General features: G+C 26.9%; 2 protein-coding genes across 3 annotated transcripts in view; both read right to left on the minus strand.

The window, feature by feature from the left end:
- LOC132930331 (neurobeachin-like protein 1) overlaps positions 1-22,213 on the minus strand; it is a 107,731-nt gene that overhangs the window by 36,156 nt on the left and 49,362 nt on the right. The gene's annotated exons all lie outside the window — the stretch shown is intronic.
- LOC132930338 (cuticle protein 7-like) lies at positions 12,103-13,741 on the minus strand. The gene is made up of 2 exons (XM_060996168.1): positions 13,590-13,741; positions 12,103-12,978 (listed from the first exon to the last, which is right to left on the minus strand). The coding sequence occupies exons 1-2, from the start codon at positions 13,599-13,601 to the stop codon at positions 12,442-12,444; spliced, it is 549 nt and encodes a 182-aa protein (XP_060852151.1). The 5' UTR covers positions 13,602-13,741; the 3' UTR covers positions 12,103-12,441.

Below are 22,213 nucleotides of genomic sequence, written 5' to 3' on the forward strand. Positions count from 1 at the left end.
AGCGATATCATTTCGTTGTTGAAACATTCTAGTCTTAATTTTTTTAAATAATCGCTATTAGAAGGAAATTAATTGTCATACGATCGTTTTACAAAAATATTGGCACAATGAATATTATCATACTATAATATTCTGTATATAAAATAGTCTTTTATTTATTCTATTGAAATTTAAAATACTAAAAGAATTCCTTTAAATAAATAAGTTATAAATATTATTGGTACATCATATATGTAAGACATTTTGTTTTAGATCATTGATATTACTAGGAAAAAATCTGTTTAAAATGGATCATGAATCAGAAATTAATTAGTACATTTTCTGCTAAAACAGTAATTTATTTTTTAATTTTAATGATCACACATTTTATTCTGTTTTGAATCATGTTTTTATACATCAAGTCGAATTGTACCAACAAAACATATAATTTTAAAATTCAATTTCATTTTTAATCTATACATCCATATTTTAATTTTTAACAATAATAAAATATTTTAAATATGTATATATTATGTAATCGTATTGATGAAAGTTTACTATAATTTATTTCCATTTTAATATTAAAATGTTTGTTTTCTTAACCATACTGTTTACAATTAAGTATATTTATACCTGCATCGGGCTACATTTTATTTTAAAAATTATAATAATTAAAATAAACTAATGTTATGTAACTATGATAGCTATAATACATACCTAATATAAATATATTTCAATTATTTTTTATCGTATACTTAAATGGATGTTATAATTTTTAAATATTAATATTAATAAAATATTGTTGAAGTGTATGAAAACTTTATGGAAATAAATATAAATGATAAAATACAATTTTACTTATATTTTTTTAACCTAAGTTACAAGTAATTAAAAACAGTCCACCAGGACTTTTTATATATTAAAAATATTAATTATTATATTCATGATTTATGGATATATATATATATATATAGGTACTCCTATATATTATTATTATTCATCAACTAAAATCAAAATTATATACCTATATTTCAATGTATAGGTATTTAGATTAATTTACCTCAATAAGCAAAGATTGTGGTGAATATAAGAATGTTTTATATTATACAGAAATGTATTAAAATTAAAACTGAATTCCTATCGAGTAAATCATTTCACTATGTTTTATGTACCTATCTTAAAAAATACTTACCTATATTAAGTTATGTAATATTAAGCGTACATTTTGAAATACATATACATATATAATGGAATATATCAAATAATCATTTAGATTTTGATTAATAGAAAACGTATACATGAATATAATATTATGTAAACAAATATTGCAGAGCACATCTTAAAAAGTGGATCTCCTCGATATTGCATTTTTGTAAAAAAGCAATTATAGAAAAAAAATTATATAAATTTGATATATTAAACGTAATATAGTTTAATATATTTCATATTAATATTTATTAGATGTATAAATTATATTATATATTTTTTATATTTTTATACGTTTGAGTGATCAATTATTACTAATACTTATAAGAAAGTTAATATAAGCATTTTTTTGTATACACGTATAGCGTACATAAATTTGTCTTATTATTCCATATTGCAGATAACTATTATAAAATTTCATTTAATTAAAAGGATACACTTTGTAACCTATGTTTACATAAGATAATATAGTAAAAAAGAATTCAATTTATAGTCGTATTAGAAATTATTATTTAGAATTATACCATCCAAATTAACGATTTAAATATTAAAAAATATTAAATATACAATTCATCGTAAAACACGTGATTTTCAAAAATAAAATTCCAAAGTTAAATAGTTGATTTGTAAAAAACAAAATTTATCATGTATAAGTAGTTATAAACAGGAAGTTTTTTTAACGATTAAACTTATCATAAAAGCAAAACCATTCTGTTGGGCATAGTTTAGTTGTTAGTATAATGTTTATATCAACAGAATAATAGTAAAATATCTAATTAACTGAATGCCAATTAAACTCTAATGGGAAAACAACGTTAGAACAATTCATTTTAGACTGTAGATCAAGCGCTATCGATAGAAAATGTTATAGTAAAAATCAAGAATGCAAAATCGTAAATGAAAGTCGCGACAGGTGTGATGGACAATATTTTATATAATTCTACAAAATATTATACTCATATATTTCTCACACATACTAACCTAAAATCTACGAATTTATTTAATTTAAAATAACACTCAGTACATAAGAATTAAATATTTCAAGTAAATATCAGACATTATTGCTAATACTGATAAATAAATAAATTTTGTTACTATTTTATAAAATAATGAAATAAATAGGAAATCATTAAATTATTTTAGTTTTCTAGTAACTGATAATTATAATTAAAATGACATTTTTTTTTTTTAGTTGGTTTTATTAATATATGTTAAGTATTATAATTATGAATATTCGTGAATGAATTTCCTATACAACATTTAATAATGATACAACTTAAATGTATAATATTTGTATAATGATGATATACTTTTTACAAAGATGTTAACTTAAAATTAAGTTGTAAGAAAATAATTTATTGTGAATTCGTTAGTATTTTTTGTTGATAATTCAGTACAATATATGATGTACTTTTATAGATATCGAGAGATATAATTTAGTAGATAGTTTCTATACTTCATAGTAATAATCATTTATTGTAGACAATTTTGACATTATAAAAATATAACAATAAAAGAAAAGCATTCTAATCTAATTTTTTTACTGGCGATTATATCTTTTAGGTCCATCATCTTTATAGTTTGATATACCATTGGATTCCTAATGTGTCTTTCACAAATAGTGGTGTTTAATGGTGTCGTTTTGCGGCGGGAAAAAAGGAATGTTATTATTTACTTTTGTATAAACTAAAAATCCGAAAAAACCAGGTAAAGTCAGTAATAGACCAACTGGGAAATAAGACTGGCATATATTATGTAACTATGAATTCAGACTTAACGATCAATACGTTGCTTAAGATAAACAATTCTATAAAGATAAGTTTACTAAATTCTAAAATATAATGCAATATACGTAATATATTATTGACACAATATTATAATACTATACAAACTGTGTAAAATAATTAATAAATTCCACTATAATAAAAATTGCAGTTATTGAATTAATAGAGAATATCAGATTATTTTTATCCAAGTAAAATATTTTCTTTTTATTTATTAATTTAATTGTATCAATACACCAGGTATTTTTACAATGTTAGTTCCAATTTATAACAATTTTAAAATATTTATGTCATGCGATCAAATTATTTATTTTACGACATCATACTATATGTTGGATGTTAAATTTTGTATTAAAATTTGGATTCTTTAAATATAAATTTCAAATTGTGTAAAATGTAATTGAAAATTCCAACTATAAAATTAATCTAAGAGTCAAATTACTATCTTATAATTAAATGAGATATTATTACAAACAAAATATATAGCTTTATAGCACTTGACCAAGAAAAGTTTCCAAAAATAATCAATAAAACAAAAACCATATATAATATTCCTTAGTACTTGGAATTTATAACTTAACTCCGAGTATAAAAAGTTCAAGAATTTAAATTATAAATGTCGATTTTTGGATACCAAATAATAAAACATTAAAAAATTAATATTTATTTTTGCAGCAAACAACTTGCTAAAAATAGTATAATTATTTATGATTAATTAGAATATACCCATTTAGTAATTAAAATTTAAATCAAAAGAAAGAAAATTAATTTAAGAACGAATCAATAATTAAAGAACGAATAAGTACTATTAACTGTCAATATAATTATTTCTAATTTATGAAATTACCGAAATATAACTGCTAACCAGTCAACTCCTTCAATTATGATATATAGGCATCATATTAAACATACCTAGGTATATGAAATAAATTTGCGTTTGTTTTTGGCAACCTTCGTAAAGAAATAAAATGTACGAAATTTATGATCATAAACATTAACTTGTAATTGACTAAGGGAAATTTATTCAACTATTTTACTTATTATAATTTCTACTAAAATAAATCTATTCATTACTAACAAATGTTAATGTAAATAATTATAGTTAAATTATCGTAATTTGTTTAAACTCTAGCAAATGTATAAGTTAAGTAATTTGTATGTTAAATATAATTTAAATTTTAGATTTTAAACCAAGCGATGAATAAAATTTTAAGATATTTTGTTGAAATTCAAATATATTCGAGAAGACATTAAATCGTTATACTATGACATTTTTAAAATATTTAGATTCATTTTAATCTATTGTCTATTTAAAGCGCGTTACTTAAATTCAAATAAATTTCTACGATATTATAAATATTAATAAGATAAAATTAACTTAGTAATATAAACTGACAGACCATCTCCCTTCAGAATCGTTTTCATATGTACAAATTTATCATTGAATTAAAAATTTAATACGTCAGTTATAGTGATTTGTTCGGTGACGATAGATGAGGCACACTCAATTCCAGCAGTAAACCAGAACAGTTACGTACTTGCAATTTTTTTTATTTATAAATTTGTTTATTTATTTTTATTACAGAACAAAGTTCTTATACCTAATTATTAAATCTGTCAACTATCTACGTAATAAAATGAAAATATGGTTCGTACAAAATATTAGTTCATGATTGTAAAGTTACATTATAATATACTAAAATTTTAATTAATAAACATTTTATACCTTTAAATTCATTACATAATATTGTATCAAAATTAAACTGGCTTTTATTTTATTGCTGTTAAAAATAAAAAAACTAGTTATTAATATTAAAGTGCCTTCGCAACAATCTGGTATAACAGGAAATACACTTAGAAAAGTAGACTATAGATTTAATAAGAATTACATTCCTGCTAGTAATAATGATCTTTTACTTAATTAGAAAAATAAAATATTTTCACGAACTTACAATAATGAACGTGTATTATACACGTAATATAAGTAGGTATAATATGTAAGTACTGCGTGGATTAAAAATAGAATAAAATACCTATAATCGGTTATTTTTTTTTCTATATAAAAAAAATCTAAAATATACGTTGGAATATAAAATAAGTACCAAAACAGTATCATTATATAATTTTAAGAGCAATGAAAAAACAAATGCTCAAATACGTATAAATAAAAAGGTACCTAAACCGTACGTATTAGGTACTACTAATTGTAAGTAACTTATAAAAATATAATTGAAAATCTTCTACAAAAATATGCTTAATTATAGAATAAATACCTTTTAATTAGATGATAAAATATTTTTGAAAATGGCTTTTTAAATAATCATATATACAAATTTAGAAATGCTAAAATATCATTAAAACACCAAGCATTAGATTAGGGAAAATTAGGAAGTGAAAAATAATTAATAATAGTTTATACAACTAATTACTTTAAATAGTCCTTAACAATATTAATTAGGAAACTAACATACCTAACCCAGTTGGTATATATACATATATATAATATATATAGTGTGGACAATATTAATATATTCTAAAAGCTATAATATGTTGAAACTATGAATATTATGAGATCCTTTTTGAAACAATATATTATAATGATTATATAACGTGATACTATTGAATAATAATAAAAACTGATAATATTATTATGTTAATCAATATTGCATTGTGTTTTCCGTATAAGGATTGACTTTTCATTCATACTTCTATATAATATTATTCATTGCGTTGTAATACTAACGGGGTCCATCTTTAGAAATGAGATAACCAGTACAACTGTATAGCATTGTACCTAAGTGAAGATGTAGGAAAGGTCAATCCTATATACTATATATATATATTTTTTTTTATTATTATAGATCAACAATTAATTAGAATATTTTGTCACTTTTATTAAATCACAGCAATAATTATAAAATGTAAAATAGTATTGGGTTATGCATACTATTGTAACCACTACTTTGGTTGAAATAAATAGGTTTCAGCGAAGTATTTAATTCTATATAATTCTGTCATAATAAAGTGCCGTTACTACTCATTTCTCACAACTCGATTTTGATTCATAAATTGTCTTTATTTCCTTTATTTGAACATCGTAACATACTAACATCCAACGATAAATAGTGACGAAAGTCGTAAGTCACATATAAATGAAACATTATATTTATATAAAATTTTAAAAATATTTCATAACAATATGAAACGATTAATTTAAATTATAAAAAAAAAATGTTTTAAATTAAATTCGAATAAAAATAATATTATTATGTCTAATAAATTATAGGTACCTAAACCTTATACAAATCACTGTAATTAAAAACGATGCTGTCATAATTATTATTATGCGGCCAATTCATAAATCATCATGATAATGAATTCTATAATTATTTTTGTACACAGAATAAAAAAAATATATATTTACTAATCAGAACGATTTTGATATTAAATAAGTTTTATTGTTCTCTGTAAAATTATTTATTTATTAGTTATGAGTTATGACAATTGGTCTTTTAACCGTCCATACATTTAGTATACATATACTATGAAAAAGTCAAACGTAATGTAGTGAAACTTGAAAAGTAAAATACTACCTAGTAAGTAATAACCTGGAATAAAAAATTAACGCATTCAACATAATTTGTGTTTAGAATTTGATATAAGTACCTACCCATTTTAATCATTCAGTACTTTTTATAAGTACGTATATACAAGTTAAAATTAAGTATCTATATGGCCTACCCAAAACTAAATACCACATAATAATATTTAAAACTAAATTAAAAATAATATTAGATACGAAAAAAATGTATTTATTATTATAATATATTAACATATTAATTAATTACTCCTATTTCTATACCGTAGATGTTTTTGAACTGAAATAATACAATTTTTCATTTATATAATATTATCATCGCACAACGTTTCCAAACCTTGGACTTCTATTCATAATATTGGAATTGAATTTTAAAAATTGGACACGGACGGTTTTCTGCATTATTAGTTGTTTTTTATAATATACTGTAAGCTACCATAAATTACATGTAAAAATCACCTTGGTGATTTGTTCACTGGATTTCCAATTAATGAAAAAAAAGGAAAACTCCGGAAGGAACTAGCCGGGCTATGATATATTGTATACTTGTAATAATAGTACATATATAGTGCGTCGTATATATTATTGTACGCGCAGAAGAACCATATCACGCACAGTAAATTGGGTCATCGTGGGTTCTTCGAAGAGCATAATATAATAATACGCACACAATATACATATATATATATATACGTATAATGCACCACGCCTCAGACTTATACCTCATCGACCGTCGCACAAGGACGCGTGGCTGTAAAATTCAATTATTTCTTAGGATTCTCAACGATTTTCTATTATTAGTAGAGGCGGGATTGTGGTATTTATACAAACGTCAACAAGACGCAGACAGAACGATTTTCGTTTCTAGACAAATAATAAATGAAAATAACATGAAAAAAATTCTTGACATAATTGTTATTCACGTTGCAAATAAATTCAATTTGGTTTTAAAATCTCTATTCCGTGAAACTATTTGAGACATAACGTTTGATTTTTATGATAAATTATTTTTTTTGTTTACTCAGTGAAGAATTACTAAAGAAATCAGTAAAGAATTCTAAAATTATATTATTGAAGCACTTTTAAAACCATTATTCATATATTAGTTTTTAAATGGTGTACCTATTATTTTTTAATTTGTATTCAATTACATAGGTATGAGGTGTAGTTTTGTTATATTGTAAAATTACCGAAATTTAAATTACTCAGAAGTTATTTAACTACAAAATCACTAACATATAATATGTTCGAATATACATACAATTATTATTTCACAATGCCACTTTACTCTTTTATCAATATGATGAGACCAGTACTAAAATATTTTTTCAAAATACATATTAATTTATTCAAAATAAAAAACAAAACTATTATAGGCATTGACACTAATCATTTAACGCATAGATGAAAGTCATACATATCGCTTAATATTAGAAAAAGTAGATTAAACCATCTATTTTGCAAATGTTTAAGGGGCAAAGTGCATTAAAATAATTACTTTTATATTTTAGTTATAAATAATTAGTGAAAAATTCAAGCATTAACTTTGCATTGGGAAACAAGGAATTAGGTAATCAATTCACTAAGCATAAGGGGATTTGATCACTATCCGAAACACAGACGTTGTGATCTAAACTAACACGTTCCTCTTCGTTCACTTCGACCAGAATCTAAAATTAAAAAAAGAAGAATGGTAGTTATATAATAACTATAATATACAAATATAATACGTATTGCTATACCATTCTTGTATAACTATATCTGAGTGTCGTACTACACGTGCGAGGTGTAGTGCACCGCGGTGCAACACGCAGTGCATATCTACTGCATCATATACACGGTCCTCAATGCGTACGAAAGGTCGATTACCGCGACACTTGGAACAGAGAGACACTAGACGACTAGACTTATAATATGTATTATTAGTCATGATTTATCATTATTATTGTTATTATCGTTAGCCATCGTTCCATTGTGGCCAGACGTTTATACAGAATCATTTCGAAATCGCGCGTGGCATAACGTGATCGCAGTCCTTGGATGATGTTTATTTTGTCAACTAGATCGAAAAGTACGTACAATGAATTCGAACGATTTGATTTTGCAATAACATAATATTATTGTTATAAAACCACCAGACGCTTCGATGTATTATTGACCTTTAGGTCGTGCAAGACAAGATATACATAGATGCAGATTCAAAGGAAACATGTGACAGGTTTCTGTCATTTTTATCCTTTCGTTACACCTCGATTGCGTTTAGCGAACACAATGTGCGGCAAACGAAGCAATATTATATTATGACATGTATACAATAGTGATATATATATATTTTAAGTCGGATGACGGTCAGACGAGGACACACCCTAGCCAAACCGGAATAATCATCCGCGTCCAAACACTTAATAATAAATTGTATAATTTGTATAAATTTAATAATTCTATTTTTTTAAATGTATTAACTACAACCATTTTTTCTTTGAATTTTTATCCAATCGAAAATTTTAGTGACAACAAAATTTGTTAAATGATCACAAAAAAAAAAAAAAAATCAAAAATTACTTAGATTATTATACACAACATTACATGACAGATTAAATTAGTCGTAGTTAAATAATAATTAAAGGTATTAAATTGAAATACGAGTAGTTAGTAAAAATAAAATACGCATAGTTGTTTGATGGCATTATATCCGTTGGAAATACAAATATTATTCGCCAAAACGTTAAAATTTACTTTTGAATACAACCTTGTAATACGAATATTACGAGTAAACTACAACCATCTCAAACATTGTATCTGAAATCGAATAAAAACGATTTCATACATCGATTGTCAAATAAAAAAAAAGAATTAGTAGCGCAGACAATAATATCTGAAGAACCAATCCGACAATTTAAGATGGAGTGGGTGGTCAATAATCGAATTTGCTGATGTACGAATGTTCGTATACTGTCGTAGTGTCGTCAAACATGAAAGTGTACAATGAATCGACGTTTAAAATTAAATTCTCCGTATTATTACGTGCGTACTCGACTATATAATATAGCAAAGTGTCTAAACAAAAAATGATATCCCCACTGCGCATCCTAAAACGGCAAACAATAGCCAACGCTATGGTAAAGTCGTAAAGGTATATACGCGCAATGTTTTAATTTTGGAACAGTCATAATAATACTTACACACAATTACGAGTTATTATGAATAACGCGAGTCTTTTTATGATGGCCAATTTATCACGGTCAAAATATGACAATTGATATAATAGATAAAAAGTTTTGATACGCATAATATACATATACTATTTAGGCATCTCACACATGTATAGATGTTTAATAGCAAAGACCAAAACGACTGTCCATATGACCGATTTCGATTAATGTTCGGCTATAGAATAAAAACAACTTACGAATGCACCTATATTATAATAATAAATCATTAACATTAGGTAAGTAAGTAATAAGTTTACGAAAAATAATCTTTAAAAAATACACTAAAATCTGCACGCATATAAATATAATACGACATGCAAGGTCGTCCTATATTATATTATTATAATGTATAATGTTCTTATTTATACATCACGAGGATATTTGCTATTTTGTGAAAAGATTATGTACATTACATAGAAATGATAACTGCGCACCGAACAAGTTCTATAGTCTATACCATAAAGGTTAACACAGGCTTATTAAATATTTGTGACCATTATATGATCATGTTAGGTCATCACAACTATACATTAAATAATACAAGTATACAATGTGATCCATATATCCATTTTAGTGATTTCTAAAAATTAAAAATTAAATTAAATTTCTTATTATTAAGTAGAGTTTAAGTTTAACGATCTAAAATGTACATGCATCTACGTATACATTTATAGATAAAAATATATTTATGATCTAACATAAAACCAATAGTTTGTTTTAATTTTAAATGCATAACAGCAATGAGAATATAACTATAAGAATTATTAGTATGCATATGCGGAATAAGTACACTACAATATTTCGCACGTCATTTCCATATTTCAACATTCGAATTTTTTATTTTTCCTTATTCAATTTCAAGATAAACAAATTGTGATTTTAAGTATGTGCATAAATAATATCATCGATTACCATTCCAATTATAAAAATAGAATACTGGTTCACAAATATTTAGTTTTAAAATCACATGAAATTATCCATTAAAAAAAAAAAAAAACAGTGTTATTGTACTTTGATGTTTGAATCGATTTTGAAAATTTTAGTATATAGTGTTGAATGGATCACTTGTATAATGTGATCACCTTGTATAGAGTTGTTTTAGTAAAAGTCGTTCACGTGAAAAAATGTTTTAGCTGTAGTATTCCGAATATTCGTTATTTAACAAAATAAATAAATAAAAGGAAGTTATTACGTATTTGCATCATCTAGTCACACGACCGGAAACGCGATTTGACGCGACGGCTTATTACTCGTAGTTTAGTGGTTATGCATATGAATAGTATACGTATATAGATATATATATATAATATATATTTCAATCAAACGGCATTATTAACCTAATTCACAATGTTTTAATTATTATTTATTTGTCAAGAGTATATACTATATATACATCATAATAATATTATAATGAAGTTATAGTTTTGTCTAGAATGTTGCTATTAAAAATATCTGGTTAATTAAGAAACAAATTTAAAAATATGTATACAAAAACTGATAAACATTATATGCATAGGATTGTTTTTTAACGTGAACCATTCGTTAATTTAAAAACTATATTGACGTTTTAAAAAATATTAATTTTACATAATTATTGTAAGTAATAAAAAACAAAACAAATATTCTAAAAGAGTTGAGCAGAAGAAACATTTTCAAAAACGATAATTATTTAGGTAATAATGAGTGTTCGTCATAAAATGATCACTTTGTTTAATAATATGAGTTACGATTTAGAATTCATAAACTCTATTTTATTATGGTTAAACAATTGTATTCATTTTTAATTCATACACAGCTTAGAATTGTCGACGAAACTCATTTTAATTATTCATACCACAATTCGTAGATTAAACATGTGCTAATATTAATTTAATATATATTTTTGTATCGCATCACAATAATAGATACATTGATGATGATATAACATATAATAGCACCAATGATGTTATTTAAAAGTTACAACACAGATTGATATGACTTGATAAAATATTTGTTAGTTTGAAATGCGGCCCACATTATTTAGTAACAGGTCAAGTCAAAATAAATATTATGTCGTTATCGAATACACGATATAATTGTAGGTAACAAAACATAGTTCGCGTTCTTTTCCAGAAGACTTTTGTATTATTATTTTTTTTTTGATTTTACTACAAATCGCAGAAACTTAGAATTTAATTTGGTAGCCTTAACATATCGTTCTTAGGTGGATATATGACGAACGAGTGCAATTGAAAATCATATTGCATTGGAAACACAGGAGAAAAAATAGATACATAATAATTTGCCACTTTTGTACGACGAAAAAAAAACATACAATATAATATATTGTTCATAATTCATGTATTTTTTCAACACGGTTAACAATACATTATGGTTGAACATGGTTAACAATACATTATACAATAATATTACAAGTAGGAAACTAAATATTATAAAAACAGAAAAAGATAAAACGAATACAGAAAAGGCAATATATATACGAAGATGGAGCAGCGTCGCGAGCACGTCGTCCTAGCAACAGCATTGCACTGCACTCCGACGGTGATGATGGTGATGATGATGACGATGATATAATATAATTAATAATGATGATGATGATGATGCGATACGCGCAAAGTGAAAATTACGATGACGAATTTTTCAAAAGCGGTTCGTCGTTTATTTACGCTTGACGTTTGTACGGGAACGGGTACGAAACGGCTGGAGCGTACACCGGGGCGTGGACGGCGGGCGCGTACACCGGGGCGGGCGCTGGTGCGTAAACTGCGGGCGCCGGGGCGGAGTACACCGGTGCTGGGGCGGCGTAGACAGGGGCCGGGGCGGTGTACACCTTGGCCGGGGCCGCGTACACCGGGGCAGCGGGGGCGACGACTTTAGCGCCCTTAGAGACCTGGGCTACGAAACCGTTGACGTCATCGGCGGTGTACGACACGGTTCTGACTGTGCCGTCGGGTTCGGCCAGGCTGTACTGTCCCTGGACTACGCCATTGGACAGGCTCTCTTCGGCTGTCTTGTAATCGCCGGTGGCCGGGTCGGACACGCCGTACTTGTACGCGTACGACGGGTTCGGGTTGACCGGGTGGTAGACGGCCGCTGGGTAAGCGGGGTAAGCGACCGGGGCGGCGGGCACCACGGCGGCGGCCGGGTAGTACTGTGCCCGGACAGCGAATACGGCGAAGCAAGCAAAGCAAACTGCTACCTGTGGTGCAAATACGAACACGTTACTGTATTGTTTTATAATATCGTCGTTATTGATATGATATGAAAAAGAGAATTTGAACGAGAGGTAATCCTGTTTAAAGAGCACTTTAAACACATTTTTGCAGCGTATATGTCGAAAATTGAAAACATTTTTGTAATCGCCAAAATTATTGGAAAATATGTTAAATTAAATCTATAATTTGGGTAATTTTTCGATCGTTTAATGAATAATTTTGTGATGACAAAATAACATATTACATGCAAGCAAATGAAAAAAACCAATGATGAATGCGGTCTTGGGTCTTGGTTACAAGTCAGGCAACTATATAAAATTACTTGGTTTAGTAACTAAAGCTAAAAAAATTATACGAAATTAACGAAGTTACTCTAATGACGTGGTTACATATTATACACTCATCTCAGTTGGAACGTACAGTATTGAACCAGAAAGTTCTAACAAATTCAATCGATTTTTTGCCTATACATATAACTATTCTTAAGTTAATACTATTCGAGTGTTTTTGTATACGTATTGTCCTACGACACAATAATGACACTCGGAGTATAAAACAAAAATAACAATATTAATAATGTACAAAATGCACTTACTTTGGAGAACATTGTTGATTTCTTTGGTTGCACTGGACTCTGCGTAAAAACGATGATTAGTTGCAATATAAACTGCACGAACAGATAACTAGGTCTGAACACTTATGATTAGCGACGACGGTTGACGAGTGAATATGATAGACCGCTGTCACGCGACGCTTTTATACAGAAATATTACACGCGCGCACAATATGCCCCCGATATTGGGTGGTGATGTTTGCGACAGTTTTACTCGATTCAAGTAAACAAGTATGCAATTCCAGTTTACGACAGATATGAACGCCCCGGTCCATAATATGAGCTTAAACAGACCGAAATGGCCATAACCACTATAGTATTAATGGTGTTGTTTTTTCTATGATCTTATTTTTAATTTTTTTCTTTGCCTCATATCGAACGTACTGGTATATACTTGCTGCTAGTGCTACAGGTTCATAACGATAATCGTAGATAGAATATGATGTGTATTGTACTGTAGTGCGCGCCCCACATTATTTTCGTGCATGGTCAAATTTAAGTCAAATGTGTAGTAAGTGATAATATTTTGTGACGATACATTAGACTAATTTCATTCAATTGTATACGAATGCAGATATTTTAATTGTGTAGATGTTATACAATACTTATTTTATGTAATCGTATAATTTAATAATAACGTATTGGTACTCATCAGTTTGAAGCTATAGGAGCACTGAACTTGTACAGAGAAATAAAAGTATGTATAATGATTTTTAAACTTATAATTTTCTATTATAATTTATAATTGTGTGATTAAGCTTAAGAGCATACACATATTATATACATTTATGAAAATTTTATATTATATGATATAATATCTTATCGATAGTTTTCATAAACTTTCATTAACTCATTTTACTTTAAACATAAACATATTTTATGATATTCATTGAATTGTATACAATTAATTTTACAAAAACCTGTAAATAGGCATAATACTACTTAGTAATGAAATTAACAGATTGAATAGCTATACATTTTTCTCAATATACAATTCTACTTTATTTTTTTATTTCTGTTACCAAATATTTTATAAAGAAATGGAAATTTTTTCTAAAAATACCAACTAAATTGAATTTTCTACCATAAACTTCCCTCGAAGTAGAAGATCCGAATATTATTACTACGTAATAAAACGTATAAATAGGAACGCTGACAAAAAAAACATACAATTGTAAAACTAATACATTCATAGCTTCGACCAGAATCTAAAATTTGTTACAAATTAACTTTGCTTTAATTATTCATTATACAGCAGATAAACGAGACACATTTTGTGAGAAATTGTAAATTAATTGTAAAAGGGAGTTGTAAGTACAATTATCAAAATTCTAACAACAATAATAATAATAAATATGTAATAAAAAGCAAAAACCACAATATGGGTATAATACATAATATTTATTATTTTATTTCACAACTTGGATCTAACTGTAATATATATGTTGCATTTAAGTCTTTTTTTTTTACAACAAACCTTGTATTTTCATAAAATGTTACAATTTATCTATTGAAATAGCTAACTGGTTAAATTGTAACCAACGAATAACATATTATTGTAAAAAATTAGAAATATACTTTAAAATAAGGGAGAGCAAACACAATTTTGCGCTTATATAAATGACAAATATTTCCAATCTCTACATTTAATAGTCGCGCTTTATTCACCTACAATACGATCATAATATAAATACGGTGATATTATGTAACTGTATTTATCCATGGCAAAGGTATCCTAGAGCAGATTAATTATTATTGTGCAATGTTATAATAAACTGCATAATGCAAATGCTGCAATCTAATAAACAGAGCATAAGTACTGCTATTGTAGTCGCGGTTATGCTGTATCGGCGTGATTCAGTGCTGCTAAAGTGTTTATCATCATTCAATGAAATACTTTTCATTATGATAACAACTATAAGGATTTGCTAACAGCAAATAATAATATAATATATAAACTATTGGTAAACGTCCACTCTCGCAAGCTCTATAATATAGGCCTTAGAGCAAATATTTCGTTATATTATTATAAACAATGGTATATACCTATACATATATAATATATACATGTATATTATAAAGCTGTAATATCTCGATATTACAATTTAAACGAAAAATATACATTATACTAAAACATCTAAAACTAAATAATATATTAATGCTTATACCAATAAAATAAGATGATCGTATTATAAAAAAACGCATACGTATTTTGTTAGTATGAGTTTGCGACCGATATCCAGGGACATGAAGAAATATGTTTATGCAGGGTGTGGTACGCAATGTATATACAACGGTGGCACCGTTAAACTGGACCAACTCGTTATCCCGCCGCAGTGCAGGTTTCTCCCTAATTCCATTTATAGGGCCGGCATAAGTATCTTAATTAGTCAACTATAACTAAGTGATTACGTGCATACGTGGGATTTATAAAAATGCAATCAACGAGATATAATAATGATTATACGTGTTATGAGTACATTTGAGAGAGAGAGAGAATTTCAGCGTCGTAATTGCACAGTGTGGCTCTGCGGTTCAACGCGTGTGTTTATTTTTTCTCCGACCGTATTATAGGCCTTAACATATATATATATATATATATATATATATTGTGTGTATTATTATCAAGCCTAGACACAATGTTTGTTTAAATATCTTACGTATAATACTAAATAGTATATACTAATATATATGTACCAAGAATATACTATATAGCTGCTATGTACCTTATGCAGCTGTAATGTCATTTATGTATAACCATAAGCCTTATTTATTATAAATAAATTACTATGTTTTACCTGTTTTAGATTGCCTTTTGGGGGCGTAGCCACTGTCTACGAGATCAAAGACTTTTCGGTGAGAAACCTCAAAAGTCATATACAAATAAAAACAACGTATGTTGCGCAATCGAACTTGTCTCGAACACGGAGGGTCGTGGTCATGTATACGTGGTGCTGTGTATTCATAATGTAATATTTTCAATGACTTACCTGAAATGAAAATAAAAGATAATATTATTATTATTATATTGATTAAGATTTAAATTGCGTAAATGGTAGAGCACGTTCAGTAGATGATATGAACAGATTTATTCACGTGTACGAAAAATATAATATGAAACAATCCTACACGCTTGCTTACTGTATAGCGAAGGTGTGAAAAGTATAATATTATTCAGTCTGTAGATACAGTGTAGTGGAACACAATATCAAAACATATAATATTATTATTACGAAAGACTATGGGACCAAAAACTAAATAAATATTAAAAATATGTTGTGGTCTCTCGGGTGTCCCTGATATTATAATACATACAATGTTATGTACACGAATAATTGTGGAAAAACTAATTTAAGAGTTTAGAGAACAAACACGCTTAGTGAGAATAAACAATGATTATTAGACCTCGTGTGATACAAGTTCAATGGAATTATTAACTTAATATAAATTATACGCTTTATATTTATTCAATTCTAAATAACCATAAAAATATAAATAATAATCATTAAAAAGAATTCACCACAATTAAAATTGGTTAATGAATTACCATGTGTACATAAATATAAAATTGTATGTGATGATAAAAATAATTTAATTCATAGGATTATCAATATAATACTTGTATAATACAGTCTAATATCATCTTCCATTAATAGTTAGAATAATAACAACAACATGATCTCGACACGAATACCTCCAAAGCGTTACCAACATTGACCGTGTTACCTCATAAGTTTACCAAACTTGGCATAAATAATATTCCGGTCAATACTAACACCTTATTTGAAAAAGACGGTCTCAATCAGCAAAATAATTCTTCGATAACGCGAGCGGGTTAAACGCGAATTTTATGCAATAGAAAATACACATTTCTTCGCAGAACGTGTCGAACGTGAAACGCATTACAATACTGCCTTGTATAAATATTAGTTATAACTCTACAGACGATTTATCCGATTAAAATATAAATTTTTTTTACACAAGCACATTTACTATCGTTTAAATAAACTTTATTTTTTACCATTAATAAACTATAATAATACTGTTTTTAATATAATCTATTATTAACCGGGTAAAAAGAGACTGATCAGTAAACATATAGATGCAAATAGTTATTAAGTATATTGAATTGAATTGTATAAATATTTTTAATGGATATCTACCGTTAACGCCTCGATCATTTTATATTGGTTACAATTTTACGTGCATAAAATCTCACGGTCTTAATTTATCACTACACCAAATTTTGTATTACCTACCTATTTAATAACAAAACTATCTATATTATACGTATTTGTTTTTATGCAAATTCGGTGGCGAAGGTATTCAATTGAGCATAAGTACCTACTAAATAAACAATAAATTCCACCAGTTCGACTAAATTTAATTAGGCCTAAATCAGACAATTTTGTCTTACGATAGATGCCCTCGACCGCTGTGCGCATCGTGTGTAAAGAATGTACAGCCGCGTGTTTGTACTGAGTATAATATGTTATTATTCGTTTGGTATCTCGACAACCACACTCCTACGCATGTAATGTATTTCGTGTACATAATATATTATCATACAGTAGTAAGTGTATACAATTTTGTCGATGAACATTCGCAAATTATTGGAAGGACATACTGTGGTTCTGCGAATTGAGCTCCACTGACATTTGCATATATTTCGGGGTCGTATTAAGCCAAATTTTCATAGAGATTATGTAATATGTAATAAGTTTTCCATCAGAATAGTCGTATAAAGATTTAAAGACTTTCCCGTCTGCAGCCAAACAATTATTGTAATAATTACAATGTATTGTGAGTTCACTCTGCCTCCCTCAACTTCCAAAATTGTGTCCATCTCCTAATGTATATCTGTTAAAGATCTTACATTCCTCAAAGCTTCGTTGCCGTTATAATAATATAGCCTGCATATTTCTCAAACAATTTTAAACTGATTCGCGTCCGCGACTATAATTCACTAATAACAAATACATTGTAGTAGATTTTGAATATACTTTTAAAAATGATATTCATGTAAACCATTTTTACTTTAAGCAACAGCAGCGTATATAATAAGAATGTTGTATTTCCATATACGAATAACGAACTTATTTGTTATAAATTATAATATTTGTACATACTACACGTACACGCGTAATATAACATCATATTGCATAACGTATAGTATATGTATATAGTATAATAGTGTAATAATAGTCTATAGTATAAAGTCAACTGATTTTTTTGCACAGTGCATAACGTCGTTTTTAATTCCTCGACTAACACTAACCCAATTTAAATAAAAATACTAACATTGTTTACCAGTAGAAAATATTAAGGTAATTTCTTAGGCATAGTTATAAACGTATTAACAGAATATTTGATTTTTATAATGTTCTTTGTATTGTCTGTTAAGACCTAGGTTAGGACAATATCGTCTACTAATTATTAATATTTTTTAAGTTATTACCTAAATTATATCATTGACAATAATATATATATTATAAAATAAAAATATTTAATATCTGTATTCTTATATTTTTATACTTAGTGAAAAAGAGCAAAGAGGGAGAGAGAGAATTTAAATACCACTGTACCCTCTCATGTATATTATATATACAATTGCATCGATTATAGAACGAAACCATTAAAACCGTGTATAGTAAAATAAAAATAGTTACAGCAGATGGACGATAAACGCAATACATACAAGTTATTACTTATATAGCTATTATACGTTTTTTCGTTGATTTATACATGCAAAAATAACAGAAAAAAAAGGGTAAAATCGTTTGTCGTTGAAAGGGATAGTATTTTTTGCAACAATCTTATTTTTATTCTGATTCGTGTGAGAATTTGCCGATCCGCTGTCTGCACGGAAATGCGTGCAGCAGTAGATCGTATTTCAAAACGACAAAGCGTTTGTGTCCGGTTCAGGGCCAATCGTGAACGTCAACGCGTTTAACGCACCGCCCGCATAATATAACGACGGTGTCGATAAATAAATTATACAGGGTGATTCACCAATAAGTATGCTTACTCACTTTTTATTCTTCAATATTGATTATGTTCAAAATATGATTTTTAAAATTTTTAGATATACTCACTTAAAGACCATATTTTTACATTTTTGAGATTTTTTGTACTACTCAAGGAGTGTCTTGTGGAAATACAATATTTTATTTTTCAAACGAGAACCCTTTTTTTAAACAGTAAATTATTTAGTGGGTAATATTTTTCAAAATGTTGACGTATAAAAATCAAAATTCAAGCTAGTAGTTTTTGAGTTATTTAATTTTGTACACTAAGGATAATTTGTTCATGATAATGGGTTTAGCTGATAGAATAATCATCTTTAATATAACTAAAAAACTACTCGTTCAAATTTTTAATAAGTGACATCAATATTTTAAAAACTATACAGTAAAAAGGGGATACTTATTTGAAAAAACAAAAGTTTGTATCGCTACAGGACACACGTTAAGTAGGATAGAATATGTCAAGAATTTGAAAATATGTCCTTTAAGTGTATTTAAAAATTGCAAACTCAGAATTTGAAAAAAAATCAATCAATAATTAAAAAAATTGGGGGTGAGCATGTATGGTAATCACCCTGTATAATATATGTTATAGTCAGCGTAAAACATCTCGACTGGAGCTACTGCAGCGATCACGCTTGAAAATCCATAATGTAGTAACACGTCCCCGAGATATATACAATAATAATAATAATAGTAATAATAATATTAGTATAATAATCGTTATTATATCCCATATTGTTCACGGGAATCGAAAATATCTATAATTATTATTTATTATTATTAATAATTTTTTGTATTGTACGTACACGTATATATTATTATATGTACGATTCGGACAACGGAAAAGGTCACTCGACATATTATTTAATGTTATATATATTATACCATATTATGGATTTAAATGTGCGTGTCGCAATATAATCACGAGATTAATTCCTCCGGACCACATACTCGACATAATAATAATAATTGTTGATGGTGCGTATTTTCTTAATGTCTCGTATATATAATATCGAGAAACGTCGTTCGATGTTTTATATGTATTTTTTGCTCTGTCCAAGTATAACAACGGTTCCCATACTATATACGATATTATCATGTCCTCGACGTTATAGGAGTAGACGACCATTGTACTACATGATGGTATTGTTGTTGTATAGGTACCTACGTAGTACGTCAACATTAATTTAGTTTCTTGTTGAAAAATAATCCTACGTTATATATATACCTAATATATGCTTTCAAAATATTATAAATGTCCATGTAGTATAATATACATCGCCTACTACAATCGCTATCAATACATGTATTACCTACTGATTTTAGTCGACATTTCTGGATTAAATTTACCTACATAAAATTACCAAAAATTAAAAATAATATCAACATTTTCTAACTAATTTAATTTTATAACACGTTTATAATAATATTATCATTTTAGATAAATAGCTCGAAATTTTTATCGTTAGATTTCATGAAAGATTAACGAGATATTAAAATCGGATTGTTTAGAGAAAAATATTATTTATGAAGTATTGTGGTGCTGTTCGTTATATTTTGTTTATATTTTGCATTTCTATGGTGATTAATTGATAAATATAATGATTCAGCTGACCTTAGGTAAATATAAATAATTTAAGTGAAATAAAAAAAATACATACATGTAGGTTAATTAAAACAATGGTATGGTAAAATGTAAAACTATGTATGTGTTATGTATATTTATATAACTATACTATAATTTCAAGCAAAATAAATACGTAGGTAAATAACTCTATGTAAACACAGAATAAAATATTAAGGTGTTTCAAATATTATTTATTATTAATTATTACCATGTAACAACGTAATTCGAAAACCATAATGTACCTACAATGAGAGCATATATAAAAGAGTAAGAGACTTTAACGCACTAGTATATAAAAAATAATATTATTATATTATATTATGTATAATATAAAAAAAACCAACTAAAAAATTATTAAAATATTGTTTAATCTATAATCTATTTTTCTTGGATCAAAATAGTGACGACTCAACAAATGCTCGGAATCAACTTGTTTACGTTTTAAAATTTGATTTTGGATAAGCGGAAGGAATTTGGAGTTGGGTTAGATAATATTTACAAACATAATAAAATACTAAATGAATTCAAAAAATAAATATAAAAAATATCGCGTTTTTACGTATAAAATTGAACAACACGTGGACCAGAAATTACAATGGGTAATTTATTTTATTTATTTAATATATAATAAATCTCGAGTGTTTATGCACATGCTTCGTGTTGTTGTATGTTGCGTGAAAAATGGAAATACTATGGTTTTAATCACATGCAATATAAATTATTATCTATATTATAAGTATTATAAATATAAATATTAAAATTTTAATATTTATGTTTATAAATATTGCCTAATATTTTCTGAAAAACAAACTTTATGATAATTTATAATTAATCTGAAAGTCACCAATAATATCTTCTTATCGCATTACACTTATACTAGTAAACTTAAAATATATTATGTAATACATAATAAATATAGAAAATCATAATAAACGAGTATAATAGTAATA

The sequence above is a fragment of the Rhopalosiphum padi genome, chromosome 4, assembly GCF_020882245.1.
Source record: "Rhopalosiphum padi isolate XX-2018 chromosome 4, ASM2088224v1, whole genome shotgun sequence".
Taxonomy (NCBI): domain Eukaryota; kingdom Metazoa; phylum Arthropoda; class Insecta; order Hemiptera; family Aphididae; genus Rhopalosiphum; species Rhopalosiphum padi.